This window comes from Rhinopithecus roxellana, chromosome 6, assembly GCF_007565055.1.
Source record: "Rhinopithecus roxellana isolate Shanxi Qingling chromosome 6, ASM756505v1, whole genome shotgun sequence".
NCBI classification, from domain to species: Eukaryota; Metazoa; Chordata; class Mammalia; order Primates; family Cercopithecidae; genus Rhinopithecus; species Rhinopithecus roxellana.
Window position 1 is genome coordinate 110,402,088 of NC_044554.1, and position 25,596 is coordinate 110,427,683.

The 25,596-nt window shown below is 44.7% G+C and overlaps 1 protein-coding gene across 1 annotated transcript in view; it reads right to left on the reverse strand.

Moving 5' to 3' along the window:
- Nucleotides 1-20,691, reverse strand: part of XRCC2 (X-ray repair cross complementing 2) — a 34,153-nt gene extending 13,462 nt beyond the window's left edge. Inside the window, exons 1-2 of the mRNA XM_010384058.1 lie at nt 20,577-20,691; nt 68-149 (exon numbers count right to left, since the gene is read on the reverse strand). Coding sequence (XP_010382360.1) covers nt 68-149; nt 20,577-20,615 — 121 coding nt within the window. The 5' untranslated portion in view covers nt 20,616-20,691. The remainder of the gene's footprint in view (nt 1-67; nt 150-20,576) is intronic.
- Between the last annotated feature and the right edge of the window lie 4,905 nt (nt 20,692-25,596).

Below are 25,596 nucleotides of genomic sequence, written 5' to 3' on the forward strand. Positions count from 1 at the left end.
TGATGTGAAAAATCCTTTTATAAAGCTTTATTTGCATTTCTATTTTTTATAAAGGTTGTATTTTTACCATGCACAGGTGAATCTTCATCAGCAAACAGATTTGGTTCTATTTCTTTCAAGGAACTTCTACCTTCAAGTCGGGCAAGGAGCTTACAAAAGAAAAGAGAGAAGGAAAACTCATTATTTAAAAATAGAAAATCCTAGACATCTGTATTTATACCATTTTCCGAAAGTCTGTAAGATTTCAAAACTTTAGGCTGGGTGCTGTGGTTCACACCTGTAATCCGAACACTTTGGGAGGCCAAGGTGGGCAGATCGCTTGAGTCCAGTTTGAGACCAGCCTGGGCAACATGGTGAAACCAACTCTACAAAAAATACAAAAATTAGCTGGGCATGGTGGCACACACTGTAATCCCGGCGACTCAGGAGGCTGAGGTGGGAAGATCACTTGAGCCCAAGAGGCAGAGGTTGCGGCCTGGGCGACAGAGTGAGGCCCCATCTCAAAAAAAAATTGTTCATAATTTTGTGGATTTGGAAGAAAATATGAACTAGGAAATCTAGTTTAGGAGAAATGTTGTTTACTTATTTTTCAGATATTTACTTTTCGTTTATCTACCAAATACCGACAGTATGAGTCTGTACCCTCAAAGGAATGGATAGTCTAGTTTAGGATATAGGACAAACTGCTATGGCAAAAGTTTTACCTTCCTTATAATTAACTTTCACACTGTAATTCTTACCACACTTGTTACAGTTACCTGCCTTCATTTGTCTGCCCCATTCATTGTGAGCTCTTCATTTCACTGGGGAAGGGGACAAAGGAGAAAGGTGGAGGAGAACTTCCTTGAGCAGTCACCACCTGAGCTCTCTCCTAAGTAAGACTCTGCCAGGTGAAAGGAGCAGAGGCAGGCCTAGCAGACCTGCTAGCAGGGACAGGAGCAGCCGCAGTGCAGAGGCTATAAACAGCACTGTGCGCAGGGACGCTGTGCGCAGATTTGAACTCCTAGAGACTGTAGCAGCACCCAACAGGCACCACACAGGGAAGCCCTAAGAGCAGAAGTCAGAGCATGGAAGGGCTCAGATGTTATGTTTGGGAGCTTATCTTTGGCTTGTAGACAACAGCCAACAGGTGTGACACGAAGCAGTGAGAAGTATTTAGCACACAGTTAAGAGGAGACATCTGGGACCCCAGAGCCAGACCTGCTAGGTTACTGAGGTCCTCAGGCTTCTCATCTGTAAAGTGAGGATAACAAACAGCACCCTCCCTTGTAAGGATGATGAGGATTAAATATGTGAAAAGAGTACCTGGCTTATTATCCGCCTTTTTTTTTTTTTTTTAGGCAGAGTCTTGTCCTGTTGCCCAGGCTGGAGTTCAGTGGTGCGATCTCTGCTCACTGTAACCTCTGCCTTCTGGGCTCAAGTGATTCTCCTGCCTCAGCCTCCTGAGTAGCTGGGATTACAGGCGCCCACCACCACAGCTGGCTAATTTTTTGTATTTTTAGTAGAGACAGCGTTTCACCATGTTGGCCAGGCTGGTTTCAAACTCCTGACCTCAAACAATCCGCCCCCACCGGCCTCCCAATCTGCTAGGATTACAGGCGTGAGCCACCGTGCCCAGCCTATCCACATTTCAAACAGACCATCTTGGTGGTTACTAGGGAACAGATGTGAGGAGAGTAAAACCATACGTGGAGAGGGCTGGAGTCTGTCACCCTAGTCTGGAGGAGGAGTGTCTGCACCATGACAGAAGTCATTAGGATCACAGGCGGCAACCTCGGTGAAGGATTTAACTGTCTCCAGGGAATCAAAACTGATTCTCAAGTTTCTTGGGAATCAGTACAGATTTGACAACACTTCTATATGACAAAAGAAAAAAAATCTATCACAAATGGGAAGAAAAAGTCACCTTTTATTTGCATTTTTTTAAACCAAATCAAGTTGTGGAAAGACTTCCTGAAGTGATTAAAAGTTCTATGCATTAACAGGCGTTCGCTGAATTTCTGCTGCATATGAAGCACTGTGCTAGGTAAAATGTTGACTACAAAGATGAAGATGGCAACCTACCCTCAAAGAATGTGCAGTCTCGGTCCTCTTGCTTTATGTCATAAAACAAAGTAAAGATACAGGGTGCTTAGTTAGAGCAGAAGTTCTGAGGGCATAACTGTGGCTGAAACTATTTTCGTAAACAGAAAAAGTAAAAATTAAGACTAGTTTGACACTAAGGTCGTAAAAGCAATAGTGGGTACCTGCTGACAGCTAGCATAATCAAGGCAGTGGCGTGGAAATGTATTAGCACACATCGCCAAGCACTACCTGCACTCAAGCAGAACAAACAAAACTAGCTTTATGTAAGAATGTCTTTGATGAAGTAAAAAAAAAAAAAAAAAAAAAAAAAAAAAAAAAAAAAAGACTGGTTTTACTAAATCATGACCCTTGAGTACACTTTAAAAAATATTTTAAAAATATTCTTTGTGGCCGGGTGCGGTGGCTCACGCCTGTAATCCCAGCACTTTGGGAGGCCGAGACGGGCGGATCACGAGGTCAGGAGATCGAGACCTTCCTGGCTAACACGGTGAAACCCCGTCTCTACTAAAAATACAAAAACTAGCCGGGCGAGGTGGCGGGCGCCTGTAGTCCCAGCTACTCGGGAGGCTGAGGCAGGAGAATGGCGTAAACCCGGGAGGCGGAGCTTGCAGTGAGCTGAGATCTGGCCACTGCACTCCAGCCTGGGCGACAGAGCGAGACTCCGCCTCAAAAAAAAAAAAAAAAAAATTCTTTGTGATGACATGAGAAACATTGTGTAGTGAACAATTTAACCTTGCCCAAAGGGAGGTCTGGTTTTTGTCCTTGCCTCCTGAGCGGTAATTCTGAACCCTTGGAATGTCTTGCCTGATAAAAGTGTCTTTGGGCAGGGCACAGTGGCTCGCGCCTGTAATTCTAGTACTTCAGGAGGCCAAGGTGGGAGGATCGCTTGAGCCCAGGAGTTTAAGACCAGCCTGGGAAACATGGCGAAACGCTGTCTCTACAAAAAAATACAAAAATTGGCTGGGCATGGTGGCATACGCCTGTAGTCCCAGCTACTCAGAAGGCGGACAGAGAAGAATCGCTTGAGTCCCGGAGGTCGAGGCTGCAGTGAACCAAGATTGTGCCACTGCACTCCAGGCTGGGCAACAGAGCAAGACCCTGTCCCCTACCACCCCCCACCAAAAAATAGTGTCTGTTTACAAGGGAACCTTGGGCCACACAAGAATGATTTATGGTGGGGGCTTTGGGTCATGCAGTGACAGGCCAACCTGGAGGTGCTGGACGCTAAGGTCAGCTATGCAGGCAGTTGACTATGTCCACATGGCAGAGCCCCAATAAAACCTTTGGACATCAGAGTTTAGCTGAGATTCCCTGCTTGCCAATATTCTGTCTATTGTCACACATTGTTGCTGGGAGAATTTAGCACTGTTGATGACTCCACTGGGAGAGGACCGCTGGAAGCTCTGTGCTTGGAACTTCCTGAACTTTGTCCTATTGTGTCTCTTCCCTTGGCTGATTTTAATCTGGATCCTTTTGCTGTTGCAAACCATAACCATGAACATAACAGCTTTCACTGAGTTCTGAGTTCTTCTAGAGACTTATTAAGCCTGAAGGTGGCTGTGATGGTTAATTGTATGTGTCAACTAGATTAAGAGATGCCCATATAGCTGGTAAAGCATGATTTCTGGGTGTGTCATGAGGGTGTTTCTGGAGGACATGAGCATTTCAATCAGTAGACTGATTAAAGAGGATCTATCCTCACCAATGCAGACGGGAATCCTCCAATCCCTCTTTTCTTGAGCTGGGACACCCATCTCCTGCCCTCAGATATCGGAGCCCCTGATTCTGGGACTTACCCCAGTGCTGCCTGTCCCCCAACCCTTCACCATTCTCAAGCCTTTAAAGCCCTGGACTGGGAGTTCCACCATGGGCCCTCCTGGCTCTCAGCCCTTCAGACTCAGATTGAATTACACCACAGGCTTTCTGGTTCCCCAGCTTGCAGCTGGTGTGTCTGGGAATTCTTGGCCTCCATCATCACGCTGTTAGAGTAGGTAGACAGGCAGGTGTGAGTGGGGCAGGACAGGCCCCAAGGAATGTCCAGGTGGCCACTTCAGGAATGATAACTGGTTGCAGCTGGCACCAGGGAGGGGAAAATTTCCTAACAGGAAACATCTTGGACTTATGGGCAACAACTTCCTGATAAGATCCTAGGAATTGAGCAAATATGTCCAGGAATGTGCAGTAAGGAGCAAAATGGTGGAGTGTGACCAGTACATGACCTTCCTCTGGGAGCACTAGACCAGTAAGGGAAAATTGCCCTACGTAAGCATGCACAGAACTCCAAACACCAAATGGCACCCGTGGACCCTTTCAGATGCTGGCAAGTCACTGCACATGAGGCAATAAGCCAGCGGCCCACCCAGGGAGAAGGATGAGAGGAGACCAGGAAGGATCAGGAAATAGGGGCATTCAATATTTCAAGTTGCCCATTTGGTCTCTTCCAAGTGAATGTTACTTCAAAAAACCTTCACTCCTGCCTTGAATCTACTTCTGTCTTGGCTGAATTCTTTCTTCCAAGAAGACAAGAACTGAGGACTGTGGACCCCAACTGGACTTGCCGCCCTGGTAACAATGTGAGCCAATTTCCATAATAAATTTCCTCTTATATATCTACATGTATCCTAGTGGTTGTGTTTCTCCTCTGGAGAACTGTGCCTAACACATAACTCAGTGAACCATCCAAAAGATGCATGATATGAAATCATTCCTGGGTAGATTTCACTCCAACTATAAGACAGACTTTTTTTTTTTTTTTTTGAGACAGGGTGTAACTTACTCCCATCACCCAACCTCCCAGTCTCAAGTGATCCTCCCACCTCGGCCTCCCAAGTAGCTGGACTACAGGCTCGTGCCACTATGTCCAGCTAATTTTTTGTTATTTTTAGGAGACAGGGTCTCACTATGTTGCCCAGGCTGGTCTCGAACTCCTCGGCTCAAGTGATCCACCTGCCTTGGCCTCCCAAAGTGCTGCAATTACAGGTGTGAGCTACTGCACCTGGCCAAGGTCTTAAGATTTTATATCCCACATTATAGTTAGCCTTTAGGAAAACTACTACTTGTCAAGGTTTGGTACAGTAACCAAGAAGAATATCTATAATTCTCTGAAAAGGTCTTAAAATACTCCTCCCTTCCCCAACGTGACTTTCTCTGAGAGGATAGATGTTCTTCATGTACTTTAACCCAATCAACATATGATAACAGACTGCATAAGAACCCAGTTCTATTAAGCCAGATATTAAAAAGATTTGAAAATATGTAAAACGACATCACTTTTCTAAGTTTTTTCTTAGAAAAATACAGCTATTTTTCATAAAAATATGTTTTATGAAAATATTCAATGTGTGTGTCACTGTACATGAATGTAAATATTTTAAAAATTTAAATTTCTAGGCCGGGCGCGGTGGCTCAAGCCTGTAATCCCAGCACTTTGGGAGGCCGAGACGGGCGGATCACGAGGTCCGGAGATCGAGACCATCCTGGCTAACACGGTGAAACCCCGTCTCTACTAAAAATACAAAAACTAGCCAGGCGAGGTGGCAGGCGCCTGTAGTCCCAGCTACTCGGGAGGCTGAGGCAGGAGAATGGCGTAAACCCGGGAGGCGGAGCTTGCAGTGAGCTGAGATCTGGCCACTGCACTCCAGTCCGGGCGACAGAGCGAGACTCCGCCTCAAAAAAAAAAAAAAAAAAAAAATTTAAATTTCTGTTTCATGGACACATATAACATAAACAAAAGCTCTTTAGATTCTTCAATTTTTTTTTTTGAGACAGGGTCTTGCTCTGTCACCCAGGCTGGAGTGCAGTGATGCCATCATGGCTCTCTGCAGCCGTGACCTCTTGGGCCCATGCGATCCTTGCATATCAGCCTCCTGAGTAGCTGGGACCACCGGTGTGTGCCACCACACCCGGTTAATTTTTTTACTTTTTGCAGAGACAGGGTCTCCCTGTGTTGTCCAGGCTGGTCTCGAACTCCTGGGCTCAAGCAGTTCTCCCACCTTAGTCTCCCAAAGTGCTGGGATTACAAGCATGAGCCACCATGCCCAGTGGAATCTCCCATTTTTAAATGTGTTCTATAGTCCTAAGACTACAATGTATAAGAACCACTGGGCTACAAGACTGCAAGAGTATAACTCAAAGAAAAATACAGATTTTTTTTTTTTTTTTGAGACAGAGTCTCGCTTTGTCATCAAGGCTGGAGTGCAGTGGTGCAAGTTCGGCTCACTGCAACCTCTGCCTCCTGGGTTCAAGCGATTCTCCTGCTTCAGCCTCCTGAGTAGGTAGAATTACAGGCATGTGCCACCACCCCTTGCTAATTTATATATTTTTTAGAGATGGGGTTTCGCCACGTTGGTCAGGCTGGTCTCAAACTCCTGACCGCAGGCGATCCACCCGCCTCAGCCTCCCAAAGTGCTGGGATTACAGGCGTGAGCCACCGTGCTCAGCAAGACAGAGAGACTTTCATGGACAAGAAAGAGCACATGGAAACAACTACAAAATATCTTTGAAGGCCTGTATACGAATGAATAACATCCTCATTAGATTAACTTGGGAAGACACTCCAATTGTTTACTCTTAATGCCATTGCTCAAAACACTTTAGAATCCTCGCCCCTGAATCAACCCAAATGTCCATCTGTGACAGACTGGATTAAGAAAATGTGGCACATATACACCGTGGAATACTATGCAGCCATAAAAAAGGATGAGTTTGCGTCCTTTGTAGGGACATGGATGCAGCTGGAAACCATCATTCTTAGCAAACTGTCACAAGAAGAGAAAACCAAACACCGCATGTTCTCACTCATAGGTGGGAACTGAACAATGAGATCACTTGGACTCGGGAAGGGGAACATCACACACTGGGGCCTATCATGGGGAGGGGGGAGGGGGAGGGATTGCATTGGGGAGTTATACATGATATAAATGATGAATTGATGGGTGCTGACGAGTTGATGGGTGCAGCACACCAACATGGCACAAATATACATATGTAACAAACCTGCACGTTATGCACATGTACCCTACAACTTAAAGTATAATAAAAAAAAAAAAAAAAAAGAATCCTCACCCCTGAGAAATCCTGGCAAAATAGTATTCAAGAAAGTATTACAGGCCAGGCGTGGTGGCTCACGCCTGTAATCCCAGCACTTTGGGAGGCCAAGGAAGGCGGATCACCTGAGATGGGGAGTTCAAGACCAGCCTGCCAAACATGGAGAAACCCTATCTCTACTAAAAACACAAAATTAGCCAAGCGTGGTGGCACATGCCTGTAATCCCAGCTACTCGAGAGGCTGAGGCAGGATAATCGCTTGAATCCGAGGCAGAGGTTGCGGTGAGCCAAGATCGCGCCACTGCACTCCAGCCTGGGTAGCAAAAGCGAAACTCCATCTCAAAAAAAAAAAAAAAAAAAAAAAAAAAAAGTATTATAATTTTATTGACAGGACTCTTTTGAGTGAAGATAGTATTGCTCCTCTTAGTTACCCACAAGGATTAGGCAATCTGCATCAGACTTTCCTCTGTTACTTAAAAAATCAAATTTATTTTCAAGGAGAAAAACTGTCCACCATTGAGAATATCCAAAGCAATGTTTTACAATGTCAAAGCAGAGTATACTGAATTATAAAGGGGGTGAAAGAACCTCCCAGAAATAGGAAATGGATTTATATTTACAAGTAATGGATAATATTAACAATTCACAAGCCAAGCGAATTGTTAATATTACAATTAACAATTGTAATTGTGGCTCACACCCATAATCCCAGCACTTTGGGAGGCCGACGCAGTTGGAGCACCTGAGGTCAGGAGTTCGAGACCAGCCTGGCCAAGATGGTGAAACCCCATCATTACTAAAAATCAAAAAATTAGCCAGGTGTGGTGGTGGGCGCCTGTAATCCCAGCTACTCAGGAGGCTGAGGCAGGAGAATCACTTGAACCCAGAAGGTGGAGGTTGCAGTGAGCCGAGATCGCACCACTGCACTCTAGCCTAGGAGACAGAACGAGACTCCATCTCAAAAAAAAAAGAGAAACTTCTAAACATAAGCAGAAAATACACTTGTCTCCCCTTATCTGCAGTTTTATTTTCTGTGGTTTCAGTTATAGCCAACCACAGTTCGTAACTATTAAACAGAAAATTCTAGAAATACACAAGTTTTCAATTGCGTGTCATTCTGAGTAGCATAATAAAATATCGTACCATCCTGTTCTGCCCCAGGTGGGACATGAATCATCCCTTTGTCCAGCATATCCATGCTGTATACACTACCTGTTCATTACTGTATGGGAAAAAACATAGTGTATATAGGGTTCATTACTATCTGTGGTTTCAGCATCCACTGGGGGTCTTGGAACATATCCTCCATGGATAAGAAAAGAGGTACTCCAAAAATCTGACATAGGCCTATTACAGAAAATCAAAATTAATGATGTCCAGATTCAACGAAAGAGTCAATAGAAGCAAGGTATGGTCAACCTGCAGTTTCAGAAACAAAAGAAGAATTTGTTAAGTGTCCAGGATAAAGGGAACCCAAGTAAATTCTGCTTGACGTGACAGTTTAATCCTCTTAGGGAAGACTAATACATCAGGCATCAGAGCTTGGTGATGGTAGCCATTATGACAAACTGTTTCTCTTAATTCTCTAAGCAACCTTTCCAAGGCAAAATTTCCTAACTAGAAAAGAATACACAGTGGACATAACAATTTTAATCTATTTGACAGTTTCACTAATATTGTGAGTCAATAGATTTGATATTTGGATTGTAAATCAGCATCTGCTAAGTTCTATTATCGTAACAATAGCTATCTAATAATAGTTATTTGAGCTTACTGTGGTATCAGCAGTACATTCTTTATATTATATCCTTTAATTGTTACCTCAACCCTATTTGTTACTATTCTGTTTTTCACATGAGAAAACTGGTAAATGCCAGAGCCAGGATTTAATCAAGATCTCTGTGATTCTCAAAGCCTGGAATTTTTCTACTACGCTATACAACCTCAGTATCACTAAGACTAATTAAATATGAGTACAAGGACTAAACTGAGTTTTTGGACCTATGAAACTGAAAATCAGGCCAGGTGCAGTGGTTCACACCTGTCATCCAAGCACTTTGAGAGGCTGGGGCAGGAGGAGTACTTGGGGCCAAGAGTTCAAGACTAGCCTGGACAACACAGTGAGATCCCACCTCTACAGAAAAATAAAGGTAAAAATTAAAAAACAGGAGGAAAGCCATCTGAGGTCCTGTCTGACTTCTTTCAACCATTCCTTTAGTGGAAACTTGAACACTAACAAGGCGTCCCAAACGTCTTCAGCAGCAGCAGCATTGCTGGAGCAAGCATGTAGTCTGCAAAAGGGATAATGCTCAATTATACAGACATTTAATGGTAAACATTTTACGGAATCTCACTCTCTCGCCCAGGCTGGAGTGCAGAGGCACAATCTCAGCTCACTGCAACCCCCTGGGTTCAAGTGATTCTCCTGCCTCAGCCTCCTGAGTAACTAGGACTACAGGCGCCCACCACCACACCCAGCTACTTTTTCTATTTTTAGTAGAGATGGAGTTTCACCACGTTGGCCAGGCTGGTCTCGAACTCCTGACCTCAAGTGATCTGCCTGCCCCAATCTCCCAAAGTCCTGGGATTAGAGGTGTGAGCCACCGCGCCCGGCCATTTACCGGTGAACATTTCATGCAAGTCAAGTATGTTCCAGGAACTGAGGTAAGTGCTAGGGATATAAAGATGTAGCCAACACAGTTGCTGTTTTCAACGAAACTGATGGGGAGGCCAGGCATCGTGGCTCATGCCTGTAATCCCAGCACTTTCTCGAGTCAAGGCTAGCAACACAGTGAGACCTCACTAGCAACATAGTGTGACCTATTTAAACTAAGGAGTCAAAAGGCTGTAAAAAAAAAAAAAAAAAAAGGGACAATAAAGTTAGGCAGGTGCTGTAACAGAAATACACATGGGGCATTGTGAGGGCATCAAAGAGAGGTGGCCGGTTCTAACCTGCATGAGAGTGACTTAATTTTGAGTGAGAGATTTTGGTGCATAGTTATTTCAGGTACATATAAACTGTGCACTGATAGAGAAATGCCTTTTTTCCTTCTACCTGGAATATCTTTACCCTATTTCCTCTAACTAAATTCCCTACTGAATGAATGAAAAATCTGGGCATTCTTCAAGGCTCCTTCCCTCCATGAAGCTATTACTATCTTTAAGAACACATTGCCAGCCAGTCTCCCTCATCTGGATATAAACACTTAAAAGGAAAGAGATCAATATTGGCTTGGTTACCAATTCCAAAATGCAATGCTTTATGCTTGGTAGAAACTTAATAGCTGCCTATTAAACTATAGGCAAACAAGGCATGTGCAGGCAGAACTGGGAGAAGAATGGAGAGAGTAAAGAACCTCCAACTATTTAGATGTTCAGGTTTGGGTAACTGATGCAAACCTCTATTACACAGAAGTCCATGAGTACACATCCTTATGACTACCATCAAGGTACTAACAAAACATTGCTGTTTTAGGGCAATCAGTGTATTGCCTATTTAGTAGAATACATATTATATAGACTTTTTTTTTTTGTTTTTGAGACCGAGTCTCACTCTATCACCCAGGCTGGAGTGAAGTGGCATGATCTCAGCTCACTGCAACCTCCGTCTTCTCGGGTTCAAGCAATTCTCCTTCCTCAGCCTCCTGAGTTGCTGGGATTACAGGCATGTGCCACCATGCCAGGTAATTTTTGTATTTTCAGTAGAGAGAGGGTTTTGCCATGTTGGTCGGGCTGGTCTTGAACTGCTGAACTCAGGTGATCCGCCCGCTTTGGCCTCCCAAAGTGCTGGGATTACAGGCATGAGCCACCACGCCCGGCCCATACAATTGCTTTTAAACATCATTTAGAAAAGCTTACACTAGTCTGGGCATGGTAGCTCACGCCTCTAATCCCAGCACTTTGGGTGGCCAAGGTGGGTGGATCACCTGAGGTCAGGAGTTCAAGACCAGCCTGGACAACATGGTGAAACCCCCTCTCTAATAAAAATACAAAAAATTAGCTGGCCGTGGTGGCAGGTGCCTGTAATCCCAGCTACTCAGGAGGCTGAGGCAGGAGAATCGCTTGAACCCAGGAGGGGGTGGTTGCAATAAGCTGAGATCATGCCATTGCACTCTAGCCTGGGCGACAAGAGCAAAACTCCACCTCACAAAAAAAAAAAAAAAAAAAAAACCCTACACTAAAGCAGGGAGTGCTTAAATTAACCAGAAATGAATGACATGTATAAAACAAACATGTACATAAGACCTGATACAGTTTGTCTATTTGTCCCCACCCAAATCTCATGTTGAATTGTAATCCCGGTTGTTGGAGGTAGGGCCTGATGGTGGGAGGTGTTTGGATCATGGGGGCAGATCCTTCTGAATGGGTTGGGCCCATCCCCTTGGTGATAAGTGAGCTCATGACAAGAGATCTAATCACTTAAAAGCATGTCACACATCCCTCTCCACTATTCTCTCTCCTCTTGCTCCTGCTTTCACCAGGTGACGGGCCTGCTCTTGTGCCTTCCACCATGATTGGAGGCTTCCTGGGGCCTCCCCAGAAGTACATGCCACTATGCTTCCTGTACAGCCTGCAGAACCGGGAGCCAATTAAACCTCTTTCGAAATAAATTATCCAGACTCAGGTATTCCTTAGGAATGCAAGAATGGCCTAATACAAGACCCATTTGGATAAAGGTTTATCTCCTCATCCCTTTTGTGATTAAATCTGCTTGGAAATGGACCCCACTCACTGGCAAGGTTTAAGTCTAAGCAGTGGAAAAAGCTACCTAAAGAAGCAAACATGCGAAACCAAATATTCCCAGCCTTGCTCTATAAGAGGCCTGGATTCCAACCCACATGTTGAATATTTTTTTATTTTTTTTTCCTTTGTCTTTTTTTTTTTTTTTTTTTGAGGACGGAGTCTTGCTCTGTCGCCCAGGCTGGAGTGCAGTGGCCGGATCTCAGCTCACTGCAAGCTCCGCCTCCTGGGTTTACGCCATTCTCCTGCCTCAGCCTCCCGAGTAGCTGGGACTACAGGCGCCCGCCACCGCGCCCGGCTAGTTTTTTGTATTTTTTAGTAGAGACGGGGTTTCACCGTGTTAGCCAGGATGGTCTCGATCTCCTGACCTCGTGATCCGCCCGTCTCGGCCTCCCAAAGTGCTGGGATTACAGGCTTGAGCCACCGCGCCCGGCCTCCTTTGTATTTTTTACCCCTGAATACAAAACAGTGAATTCTTTCTTTTTTTTTTTTTTTTTTCCCTGAGACGGAGTCTCGCTCTGTTGCCCAGGGTGGAGTGCGTTGGCAGGATCTTGGCTCTTTGCAACCTCTGCCTACCAGGTTCAAGTGATTCTCCTGCCTTAGCCTCCCAGGTAGCTGGGATTACAGGCATGTGCCACCATGCCCGGCTAATTTTTGTATTTTTAGTAGAGATGGGGTTTCACCATGTTGGCCAGGCTGATCTCGAACTCCTGATCTCAGGTGATCCACCTGCCTCGGCCTCCCAAAGTGATGGGATTACAGGCCTGAGCCACTGCGCCCGACCAAATACAAGTCTTAATAGTTGTACTACTGATATGTAGAGGCAATTCACTTCAAGCAAAAATGTGTGTGTAACCTGGTAGCACAAGGAAAGCAGAGAGCAGCTGGAATGAGTAGGAGGCAGAGGAGAGCTGCAGTGATGTGAGGACATGTGGGATCAGTGTAAAGCTTGGCCCTTATCACCGAATTTCCTAGAATCAGAGGACTAATTCTCCATCACATGTGAAATCAGACTTCTCTGCCACTTTGAAAATTCAGTGGTCCTTCAAGGCATGGTACTGGCTCTTCAGTAAAGCGTGTCTAAATTTTATGGAAAAGACAACTATTACTCAAATATTGTTGTTTCTAAGTATATTCCCTGAGGGGCTGCTGCTTTCATAATTACTTTTTTTTTTTTTTGAGACGGAGTCTTGTTCAGTCGCCCAGGCTGGAGTGCAGTGGCCGGATCTCAGCTCACTGCAAGCTCCACCTCCCGGGTTGACACCATTCTCTTGCCTCAGCCTCCCGAGTAGCTGGGACTACAGGCACCCGCCACCATGCCCGGCTAATTTTTTTATTTTTTTTTTGTATTTTTAGTAGAGATGGGGTTTCACCATGTTAGCCAGGATGGTCTTGATCTCCTGACCTCGTGATCCACCATGCCCGGCCTTATAATTACTTTTTAAAAAGCAATCATCCTGTAAGAGGAAACGGAAAATAGAAGAATACACAAAAAGTCAAGCGAAAATTATCTATACGTGACTATTTTTTAAAAGTTTTTTTCATGGACAGCTTATCATGATTATAGTAATAAATTTTAAATTTAAGAAGTTTCCCAATTTGTTAATTCTATTAAACGAATCCTTAAGATTAGAAAATTTTATCAGACTGTGCTTCAAAATTTCATTTAGACATAAAAATAATCTATATGCAAGATCATAGCAAGAGGCAGGAAAGCACAAAATCAAAACTACAGGAGCTTTCTGCTGGTGAAATACTCATTACCCCATTTGTATGGGAAGAATTCCGCTGAAAAAATACTCTGACATCTTCTCCCACCTTTTCCTTCTCTCTTCTTCCAGGAAAGAGAGATTTTTCTATGGGTACTTTTAAGAGCAGAAACTAGACATGCATGAATCTGCCCCTCCTCAGACAGCTTGCCTGCAGGAAGCATGCATTTTCCTGTATTCCTTCAGGCCTAAGTTGGACTGAGGCAGGCCCTTACGAGTCCTGAGGGAAGGAAGATACATGATCAACTGTGAGGTCCAGTATGAGGAGGAAACAGAAATGAGTGCTGCACTTGGCAGCTGGTGGTTGATCACCGTGATGGGAGCACTTTCAATGAACAGGGTGGAGAGGGAAGCGGAACACAGTGGGCTAAGGCTGCTGTGAGAGGAGGAAGTGGAGGCAGAGGGCACAGACCACTCATCGCTGTGATGAAGGGTACAGAACGGGTGGGGGGTGGCGGAGAGGGAGGTCTTTCGTTTTTTTGTTTCCATTGTTTTAGGTTGGGATCCTGATGGAAAAGACGGGGAGAAAAAATGCAGAAGGCAGAGAAAAATGACTGAAGTGGGAAGGGCGGCACGTGTGATGTCCTTGAGGAGGAGGCATGGGACGGAGGGGACCCATCTCACAAGTACAGAAGTTGCCCTTTCCTAGGAGCAAAAATTATGACTCTATTACTTATTTACTTTTATCTTTTTTTGGCCCAAGAAGAGAAAAAAATATTACTCTAGGAAGAGGAAATTCCGAAAAGAAATCAGTATGTATAATTTTCAGAAGGATAAAATCATAATCCCCCCCCCTTTTTTAGGAGCAACCCTTATTAACTGAAAATTCATAGTATTTGAGTAAATATAAAATGAACACTTGGCCGGGTGCGGTAGCTCATGCCTGTAATGCCAGCACTTTGGGAGGCCAAGGCAGGAGGATCACCTAAGGTCAGGAGTTCGGGACCAGCCTGGCTAACACAGCGAAACCTGGTCTCTACTAAAAATACAAAAATTAGCTGGGTGTGGTGGTACACACCCATAGTCCCAGCTACTCGGGAGGCTAAGGCAGGAGAATCGCTTGAATTCGGAAGGTGGAGGTTGCATTGAGCTGAGACAGCACCACTGCCCTCCAGCCTGGACAAGAACAAGACTCCAACTCAAAAAAAAAAAAAAAAAAAAGAATAAATGGTAAAGGAGTCAGGGCTGACAGGAGGGCTGCTCCACCCGGGTGAGCAGGAAACGCTTCTCCTGTTTGCTGACATTTGAGCGGAAACTGGAAGCACCTGAGGAAGTGAGCTATGTGAATTTCTGAGGGAAGCACAATTGAGGCAGAATGATCAGGGAAGTGCAAATAGCTCTGACATGGAACCATGTTTGGCATATTCAAGGGACAATGTCTGAAGAAGACTGGGAGAGCAGGAGATGAGAACAAAAGGGCAGGAGACTGAGACAGAGGGTATGGGTGGGGCTACAGGGCGATGCTATAGGAGAGGATAAAGACTCTGGATTTTACTGTAAATGATATGGGAGCCTCTGGGAAGCTTTTGGCAGTAGAGTCTGCTTATGTTTAAAATGAATCACTCTGGATATCATGTAGAAAATAGCCTGGGGTAAGTGTGGAAAGGTTGGAAGCGGAGACCATTTAGGTTACTGCAATAAAACGAGGTGCTGGCGACAGCACCAGGAATGATGGTTGCGACAGTGAGAAGTGGTCAGTTTCACAATGTATGTTGAATGTACAGGAGACAGAATTTGCTTATGAATCTCCTGTCAGTGGACTGACAGGAGATATGTGAGAACAAGCAGGGTCAAGGAGGACTCCAAGGTCATTTGGCTTATGTACCAGGTAGAATGAAGCTGCCATTTAACAAGATAGGGAAGACCTGAAAAGCAGCAGGCTGGGGGTGAGTGCACGTGTGTGGTGGTCAATCAAGACTTCAGTTTGAGGCACATTAAGTTTTTGCCCCCAAGTTTTAAATTTTGAAAAATTTGGCCGGGTGCGGTGGCTCATGCCTGTAATCTCAGCACTATGAGAGGCCAAGGTGGGTGGATCACGAGGTCAGGAGTTCGAGACCAGCCTGGCCAGTATGGTGAAACCCCCATCTCTACTAAAAATACAAAAATTAGCCGGGCATGGTGGCAGGTGCCCGTAATCCCAGCTACTCAGGAGGCTGAGCCAGGAGAATCGCTTGAACCCAGGAGGAGGAGGCTGCAGTGAGCCGAGATCGCGCCACTGCACTCCAGCCTGTGCGACAGAGCAAGACTGTCTCAAAAAAAAAAAAAAAAAAAAAAAAAGGAAAACCTCCAGAGAAAGTGTAAGAATAGTATAGTAAACACCCAATAACTTCACCTAGATCCACCAATTGCTAACATTTTGCCAAATTTGAGTTAACTTTTTCTTTTGTTGAACTTCCCCTCATATACTTTAATATGTATCTCCTAAGCAAAAAGATATTCCTAACAAACAAAAACAAACAAAACCAAAATAATAAACTCAAAAAAGAGGAAAAAGGTATTCTGCATAATCACATTACAATCACAATCATAAATTTAACATTGATACATACAAGACTCCTCTCTAATACATATACTCTTTATTATATTTTCCCTGGATCTAGACGCAATTGAGGATGAATATGTTAAATCTGGGATTCCTATTAAACATACACATAGTGATGTCAAGATGATAGAACATGAGTCTGGAATTCCAGGAGAAGGTTGGATGTTTTGCAGTGAGAAAGTGAATTACTAGGGAAATATAGTTAGACCGGGTGCCCATATAAGATTGATGAACATAAATTTGAAATGGAGCCAGGCGCAGTGGCTCACACCTGTAATCCCAACACTTTGGGAGGCCAAGGCAGGTGGATCACTTGAGCCCAGGAGTTGAGACCAGCCTGGGAAACATGGTGAAACCCCATCACTACAAAAAATACAAAAATTAGCCAGGCAAGGTGGTGTGTCCCTTTAGTTCCAGCTACGCGGGAGGCTGAGGTGGGAGAATCACCTGATCCCAGGAGGTCAAGGCTGCAGAGAGCTGTCATCATGCCACTGTCATCCAGCCTAACAGATCGAGACCCTTTCTCAAAAACATGAAAATATACAAATTTAAAATAAAAATCAAGTCAGCCTAGTTGTGATTTTCTCTAGCAATATTCAGCTGAGTAGAAGTAGACAGTTGGTTTTCACCATGGTTAGGTAAATAGGTTAGAGGTGTTGAGAGGCAAGTAATTTGATGGCAATTATAATGGAATAATTATAATGAAGGAACATGGATTCTATTCTGCGTAAAAAGGAAGCAAAGATAAAAGGTGATAAGCATTATTCTAAAAGTCTGTGATTACACAACACCAATTATTATTTTACAAGAAATATTAAATATTTGTCTTATGTAATATTTGCCTCTAGCAAAAAGACCACCCTGTAGCTTTTCTTTTTAAGAAAGCCCACCTTTATTATCAGTAAATCTTTACGTTTACTATGCAGACACTGTGTTTAGTTCAAAGGATACAAAGAAGTATATGAGCTGTAAGGGAACTGAGAAATCAGTCTACCACCCTCATTTCACAAAAGTACAGCAAAGGTTAAATGACTTATCCAAAATCACAATGCTTGCTCCTGGCAGACCCAAGGTTTCTGAACTTCCAGTCCAGTATTCTCTAGATCTCAGCCTCCAAAACATGTCATTAGAAAATTCCTGGAAGAATGTACAGATATTCACAGGGCTATCCTTGGGTAATGATAATGTGGAGACATTTCCTACTTTTCACTTCAGTGCTGTTGGAATTTTCTGCCATGTACATGAACTGCTTTAATAATAAATATAATGGAGTTCGTTTTTTAAAGAAAAAAAACATGGTATGCTGTGCATAGCAACCAAAACTGGACACATTTCCCATTTTTTATTTACCAATTATTTTTAAACTCAAGGCATATTAACATTCTTGAAAAAATGCAAAGTACACCATTATTTAACAACTATAAGCAAATGAAGCCATTTGGTGGATGATACCAAACTACTGCCCAAATCACTGAATCTTTTCTCACAATCTCAGTGAGACATAAAAGTAAAAATCCCATTGCTACTGTGCAAAGGTAAAAATGGATTGTCTATTGTAAACTGTAGTCAAATGCTTGTCGTCTTTAAATCAAGGGCACATATGTTTTCCACTCTCCACCTAGCTTACCATAAACTTCATCCCTAGAATCTGCTAAAAATATATTCTTTTTTTTGAGACCGAGTCTTGCTCTGTCACCCAGGCTGGACTGCAGAGGTGTGATGTCAGCTTACTGAAACCCCTGCCTCCCAGGTTCAAGCAATTCTCCTCCCTCACCCTCCCAAGTAGCTGGGATTACAGGTGCCCACCACCGTACTCAGCTAATTTTTATTTTCAGTAGAGGCAGGGTTTCTCTCTTAACTCCTGACCTCAGGTGATCTGCCCACCTCAACCCCCCAAAGTGCTGGGGTTACAGGCATGAGCCACCACACCCAGCCTAAACAAATATTCTTACAACTTTATTTTCTTGAAGACCCCGTATGAAATGTCTTTTCCCTGATATTAACAAGAAAGGTTAACTATTTTGTTAGGTTCTAATTCTAGTGAATTAAAATTTTAAAGGAGGCTGGGCGCGGTGGCTCATGCCTGTAATCCCAGCACTTTGGGAGGTCAAGGCAGGTGGATCACAAGGTCAGGAGTTCAAGACCAGCCTGGCCAACATAGTGAAACCCGGTCTCTGCTAAAAAAAAAAAAAAAAAAAATTAGCCAGGCAAGGTGGCGTGAGCCTGTAGTCCCAGCTACTCAGGAGGCTGAGACAGGAGAACTGCTTGAACCCGGGAGGCAGAGGTTACAGTGAGCCGAGATCGTGCCACTGTACTCCAGCCTGGGCAACAGAGTGAGACTCTTATCTCAAAAAAAAAAAAAAAAAAAAAAAAATTTAAAGTAGCTTATTTCAGTTTCTTGGGTTAGCTTATGGTTTCAGATATATTCGTCAACACAATCCCTCCAAGTAAACTCAAAGTAGATGAATGTGCAAAGAAGCTAGAGTTCAAACAAATTTGGCAGTGGCCACATAGTTCCCCAAGACACTTAAAGAGAAAGAGGCTGGCTTAACTGGTTTTGCTAATAAAAAGGAAAATAGAGTAGCGCCAATCGCCTAGCTCCTATTCTCCATTCCACCCCACTCTACTCCAGAGTAATATGAACTAGGCTTAGGATTGCCACACTGACAAGGTAGGCAAAGGATATGATGCTATGTTCTTTGTTCCATGACTTAACTGTGCTAGACTCCCATTTTTTGGATGCGAGGCTTGTTCTGATGGCAAAAATCATCGGACCTTAACCTGGGTTTCAAATAATCATTTAAACATAAGGTTTTGGCAGGGGGCAGTGGCTCACATCTGTAATCCCAGCACTTTGGGAGGCTGAGGCAGGCGGATCACCTGAGGTCAGGAGTTTCAGACTAGCCTCGCCAAAACAGGGAAACCTCGTCTCTACTAAAAATACAAAAGTTAGCTGGGTGTGGTGGCACGTGCCTGTAGTCCCAACTACTTGGGAGGCTGAGGCAGAAGTTGCAGAGAGCTGAGATGGCACCACTGCGCTCCAGCCTGGGAAGAAGAGCAAGGCCTTCATCTCAAAAAATATATATTTACAAATATGTGTTTATATATATTATATACTTTCTATATAATATATATAAATATATTTCTAAATACATATATATGATTTTAACTGTAGCCGTTCTTATACTAAGCAGTGGCTCTACTCTTTAGGAACAGGGATGGTCAAACTATGGCCAGCAGGCCAAATCCAAAACACAAAGCTTTCTTGGCACGCTGCCATGTGCCTTTATCTATGACTGCCTTCCCATTAGAACAGCAGAGTTGAGTGGTTGTGACAGAAGCGGCATGGCCTGCAAAGCCTGAATACTTACCACATGGCCCTCCACAAAAAGGTTTGCTGTCTGAGACTGCTTCCTCTCTCATCTACATAAAAGATCCTTCATACCCTGCGCACTGCTGAGCGCTAACTTCCCAACCTATTGTCCCTCACTCCCTTTGTTCCAATTTTCCAGAAACAGTTGCAGTTATCTAAATAAGCCATGCTCTTGCTTAATTCAGAATCCATGTACTCCCCACTGCCTCCGCTCTGAATGTCATCCTCTCCTTGCCAAACCATTTCAAATGGTCCTTGTAACGTCAGTCATCTCCTCCTGCATCTTCCATGATGCCTGCTCCTCTAATGGACAACAAACTTTTGTGCAATACTGTAATTCTTACAGCAGCCTCCCTTACTAGTTATTTAATGGCAGAAGTTGTCTTTTGTTGCTTACTCCTATCCCTTAACCCGTAGTTGACACACAGTAAGCGCTGGACACTTGGTTCAATTCTTGAGGGGCCTCCATCGGCTTGTGTGGCTCTGGAGCTACCTGGGCTGGAAACGAATACGGGGGGGTCGCGAGAGCCAGATGCCCTAAGCAGAGACACGTGGACTACAGGGAGGTGAGGCAACCTCCGCAAACACCACCTGTTCCAGAAAAGCTCCAAATGCTCCAACGGGCGACCCCTCCCTTTTCTAGCTTTTCTTGCATAGCTTGCCACTTCCAACAGTAATTTGTGACGGGTTTTTAGACCATCACTCTTGGGAGGAGAGACCTCCTATGTTATATCGATCTGGGCAGACAGCAAGTCTTCCGAACTATCCAGAAAGGCTTCCTCCACCCCTGCCCGGTCCTCGCACCTCGGAGGACTCCAGGTTGCCCAGGGGCGGACCCCTGGGGCCCAGGTGAGTGGTGGCAGAGGGTGCCAGCATCGCCGGCGTCCAGGCCGAGAGCCCGGTCCCAGCCTGGCCAGGCCGCGCCGCCCCACGCCTCCCAGCCCCCCGGGTTCCCTCGGCTCCCCTCGCCCACCTGCGGCCTTGTTCCCATCTCCCTAGCTCCCAACCCGGCGGCTCTCACCTCGGTCCCAGACTCAGCCCTATGGAAGTCACTACACATCGCCCCGAAGGCTCGGTGCAGGAGAGACTCAACTTTCCCGCCACCAACGCCATTCACCAACGGCGCAGACGCCACTGCCAGTCACACCAGCCCACCCGCGCGCGTGCGCACTGTGCCAGGCCGCGGCGGGGAGGCGGGAGCATGCGCAATAGGGTGTGCGGGCCACCGCCGCCCCCAGTTCCTGTGACGTGAGACTCCCGCGGCCCCCGTGGCGCTCTCCAGCGTCTCCTTGGAGACCGGGCAGGGGTGGCGGGGACAGCTAGTGCTTTGCTTTTCTTCTCTGTTGTAAACTTTGGTTCGTTATTATTACATTAGGTAAAACTGGCCTTATGTACGTAATTTGTTTAACCGTTAAAAATACTTATGCTGCACAAGCAGGCCTCTTTGTCCGTTCTCGGGTTAAAAGCCTCAGGCTGTGTGTGCGATTCCTGGTTAATTCTGGAAAAAAAGAGAAAAGTAGACTATATTTAAAAGAATTTTTAAAATATACCGAGCCTGTGGATTTATCAAGTTGCTTTTTGAGGTGGGCAGGAGGATCACTTGAGGTCAGGAGTTCGAGACCAGCCTGGCCAAAATAGTGAAACCCCGTCTGCACTAAAAATACAAAAATTAGCGGGGCATGGTGGCGCACGCCTGTAATCCCAGCTACTCAGGGAGGCTGAGGCAGGAGAATCGCTTGAACCAGGGAGGCAGAGGTTGCAGTGAGCCAAGATCGCGCCATTGCACTCCAGCCTAAGCGGCAGAGCGAGACTCCGTCTCAGGAAAAAAAAAAAAAAGACAAAACTTTGGATGTAGTAGCACTGGCCATTATTATCAAGATGACAAAATGTTTTCTGGAATGAAAAAGTTTCATGCAAAGATACACTTTTCGCCCACCTAGTTTAGTTTTCAAAAACGCTAGGAAAGAGCATGTACCAATGAAGTATTTCTCATAGGTAATATTAAAGTTGCTCATTTTGTAAATTAGAATGGTTTTGGTTGCAAGTCACAGAAAACCCAACCCTTATTTACTGAAACAAATTGGCTTTACCAGGTGACATCACTAGAAGTCCAAGGGTAAGACAGGCTTCAAGTTTAGTTTAATTGAGAGGCTTGATTAGGCAAACAAGTACCTCATTCCTTTTTACCTCAGATTCATATTTTCTACCTTGGCCTCTTCTCTACCTAGGGTTGCAGGCCCACATCTGAAACATTAACAACCATCAGGAGTGAGATTGGTCTGGTTAGCTTAGGCCTGAGCCGTGTGCCCCACTTCTTTTGTTACTTTTTTTTTTCTTGAGACTGAGTCTCGCTCTGTCACTCAGTCTGGAGTGCAGTGGCGCGATCTCGGCTCACTGCAACCTCTGCCTCCCTGGTTCAAGTGATTCTTCTGCCTCAGCCTCCCAAGTATCTGGGACTACAGGCACACCCCACCACGCCTGGCTAATTTTTGTATTTTTAGTAGAGACGGGGGTTTCATCATATTGGCCAGGCTGATCTCGAACTCCTGACCTTGTGATCTGCCCACCTCGGCCTCCCAAAGTGCTGGGATTATAGGCGTGAGCCACTGCACCTGGCCCCATGTGCGCCACTTCTATCCGAAGTACAGACATATTCTTTCAAAGCACATAGGCTCTGTGGAAAGGTGTGCAGAACAGTGAATGACAGCAATAATAACAAATTGTGAATCACTAACAAGAGGAGTGAGAGTGGATGCTTGGGAGGCCACCTCTACTGTCTTTTTTTTTTTTTTTTCCCTTTCCTATGGTGCTGAACCACCTCTATCTTCATTATACCCTCTGTAATGAGGATATGTGTGTACCAAACCACATATGTAGATCAACCCCCTCGTCCATTCCACACACTTCTATACAAAGTAAATATTTCCTCACATAGTAAATCAATATTTGAGAAAGGAGATTTTACAATTGAATAGCTGCTCTAGGCTAAATTAGTTTTTCAGTCTCCACACTGTTCCTAATGAAGACGACATGTCAGCTGAACTAGTTTAGTCCATTAAGTGCACACCTGTTTGTGTGAGCGCAACATGGTTTTGAAATTACTTCAGTTTTAATGCTCCAGAAACATCACTTCTTGTTTAAAAGGATACTTGAAGCACTCTCACAAATTGCTGGTAGACATGAAAACATACGGTCTTTTTGGAAAGGAATTTGGCAATATCTTTTTTTTTTTTTTTTTTTTTAATTAATAGAGATGGGGTTTTGCCATGTTGCCTAGGCTGGTTTACAACTCCTGGGCTCAAGTGATCCTCCTGCCTCCTAAAGTGCTGGGATTACAGGCATGAGCCACTGCACCTGGCCGAAATTGGCACTATCTAACAAAATGACGCATTTATTAACTTTTTCACTCAGCAATCCTAATTCTAGGAATTTAGCTTGAAGTCATATTTCCAACATTGCAAAAACATGTATGCAAAAAAGCATATTGCAGCATGGTTTGTAATTGCAAAATCCTGGAAATGGCCTAAATGCTTATACATAGGAGAGTGGTTGAAAACAATATGGCACTGCCACAAAATGGAGCACGAGGCAGCTGCAACAAAGAATGACCAAGATCTCTATGCATTTGTAAGGAATGATTTCCAGGATATAGCATTAAGTGAAAAAGGCAAAATGGGAAGGGGTGTCTACAGTTTGCTAGCTTTCTTGTAACAACGGAGGGGGAAAGAAAAAGATACACGTGTCTCTGCTCATCTGGGTAAAAAGAAACACAGGAAGAATACACGAGAAACAAACGGGATTCTTTATCTACAGAGGGTGGATAAAAATAGGTTGGAAAAAATAGAGGATGAAAATAGGGTAAAAGAGATGGGGCGAGGGATACTTCTCTACATGTAACTTTTTTTGACAGCTCCAATTTTTTTTTTTTTTTTTTTTTTTTTTGAGACAGAGTCTTGCTGTGTCAGCTAGGCTGGAGTGCAACGGCATAATCCTGGCTCACTGCAACCTCTGCCTCTGGGTTCAAGTGATTCTCATGCCTCAGCCTCCTGAGTAGCTCGGATTACAGGCTCCCGCCACCACACCTGGCTAATTTTTGTGTTTTTAGTAGAGATGGGGTTTCACCATGTTGGTCAGGCTGGTCTGGAACTCCTGATCTCAGGTGATCCACCAACCTCGGCATCCCCAAAGTGCCAGGATTACATGCATGAGCCACCATGACTGGCCAGCTCTAACTTTTAGAATCATGTTAATGTTTTACCTCCTAAAAAAGAAATAATCAGGGGCTCATTCCTGTAATCTCGGCACTTTGGGAGGCCGAGGCTGGTAGATCACCTGAGGTCAGGAGTTTGAGACCAGCCTGGCCAACATGGCAAAACCCTAACTCTACTAAAAATACAGAAATTAACCGGGTGTGGTGTGCATGCCTGTAATCCCAGCTACTCGGGAGGCTGAGACAGGAGAATTGCTTGAACAGGGAGGTAGAAGTTGCAGTGAGCCGAGACCATGCCCTTGCACTCCAGCCTGGGCAATAGAGTGAGACTCTGTCTCAAACAAGAAAAAAACAAAACAAAAACGAGATCACGTCCTTTGCAGGAATATGGACGGAGCTGGAGACCACTATCCTTAGCAAACTAACGCAAGAACAGAAAACCAAATACCACATGTTGTCACCTATAATTGGGAGCTAAATGATGAGAACTCATGCACGAAAAGAAAGGAACAACACACGCTGGGGCCTACTTGAGAGTGGAGGGTGGGAGGAGGGAGAAGAGCAGAAAAACTAACTATTGGATACTAGGCTTAGTACTTGGGTGACAAAATAATTCCTACAACAAACCCCCAAGACATGAGTTTATCTGTATAACAAACCTGCACATGTACCCCTGAACCTAAAATCAAAATGTTTACAAATTGCCACGGTAGGCCAGGCACGGTGGCTCATGTCTATGGCGCCACTGCACTCTAGGCTGGTGACAGAGCAAGACTATGTCTAAAAAAAAAAAAGAGAGAGAGAGAGGCTGGGCATGGTGGCTCACACCTGTAATCCCAGCACTTTGGGAGGCCGAGATGGGCGGATCACGAGGTCAGGAGATCGAGACCACCCTGGCTAACCCGGTGAAACCCCGTCTCTACTAAAAAATACAAAAAACTAGCCGGGCGAGGTGGCGGGCGCCTGTAGTCCCAGCTACTCGGGAGGCTGAGGCAGGAGAATGGTAAACCCGGGAGGCAGAGCTTGCAGTGAGCTGAGATCCGGCCACTGCACTCCAGCCTGGGCAACAGAGCGAGACTCCCTCTCAAAAAAAAAAAAAAAACAAAAAAAAAAAACAAAAAATTAGCCGGGCGTGGTGGTAGTCACCTGTAGTTCTAGCTACTTGGGAGGCTGAGGCAGGAGAATTACTTGAACCTGGGAGGTGGAGGTTGCAGTGAGCTGAGATTGTGCCACTGTACTCCAGCCTGGCGACAGAGTAAGACTCCGTCTCAAAAAAAAAAAAAAAAATTGCCACAGTAATAGTTTGGAAGAGATTAAGGATAATCAATTGATACTAAAATTATTAGATAAAAGTATAATTAAAGACAGACTATAGCCTAAAGTCTCTCCCTACAAGATACTTGTTAATTACAAAGAAAAGAGTGACCATGCCATGGAGAAACCTTTTTTTTTTTTTCTTTTCTTTTTTTTTATTGAGACAGAGTTTCACTCTGTCACCCAGGCTGCAGTGCGGTGGTGCAATCTCGGCTTGCTGCAACCTCTGTCTCCCGGGTTCAAGTGATTCTTTTACCTCAGCCTCCCAAGTAGCTGGGACTACAGACGCAAACCACCATGCCTGGCTAATTTTTGTATTTTTAGTAGCGACCAGGTTTCACCATATTGGCCAGGCTGGTCTTGAATTCCTGACCTCGTGATGTGCCTGCCTTGGCCCCCCAGAATGCTGGGATTACTACAGGTGTGAGCCACCGTGCCCTGCCGCCCCAGCTAATTTTTTTATATTTTTAGTAGAGACGGGGGTTTTACCGTCTTGGCCAGACTGGTCTCAAACTCC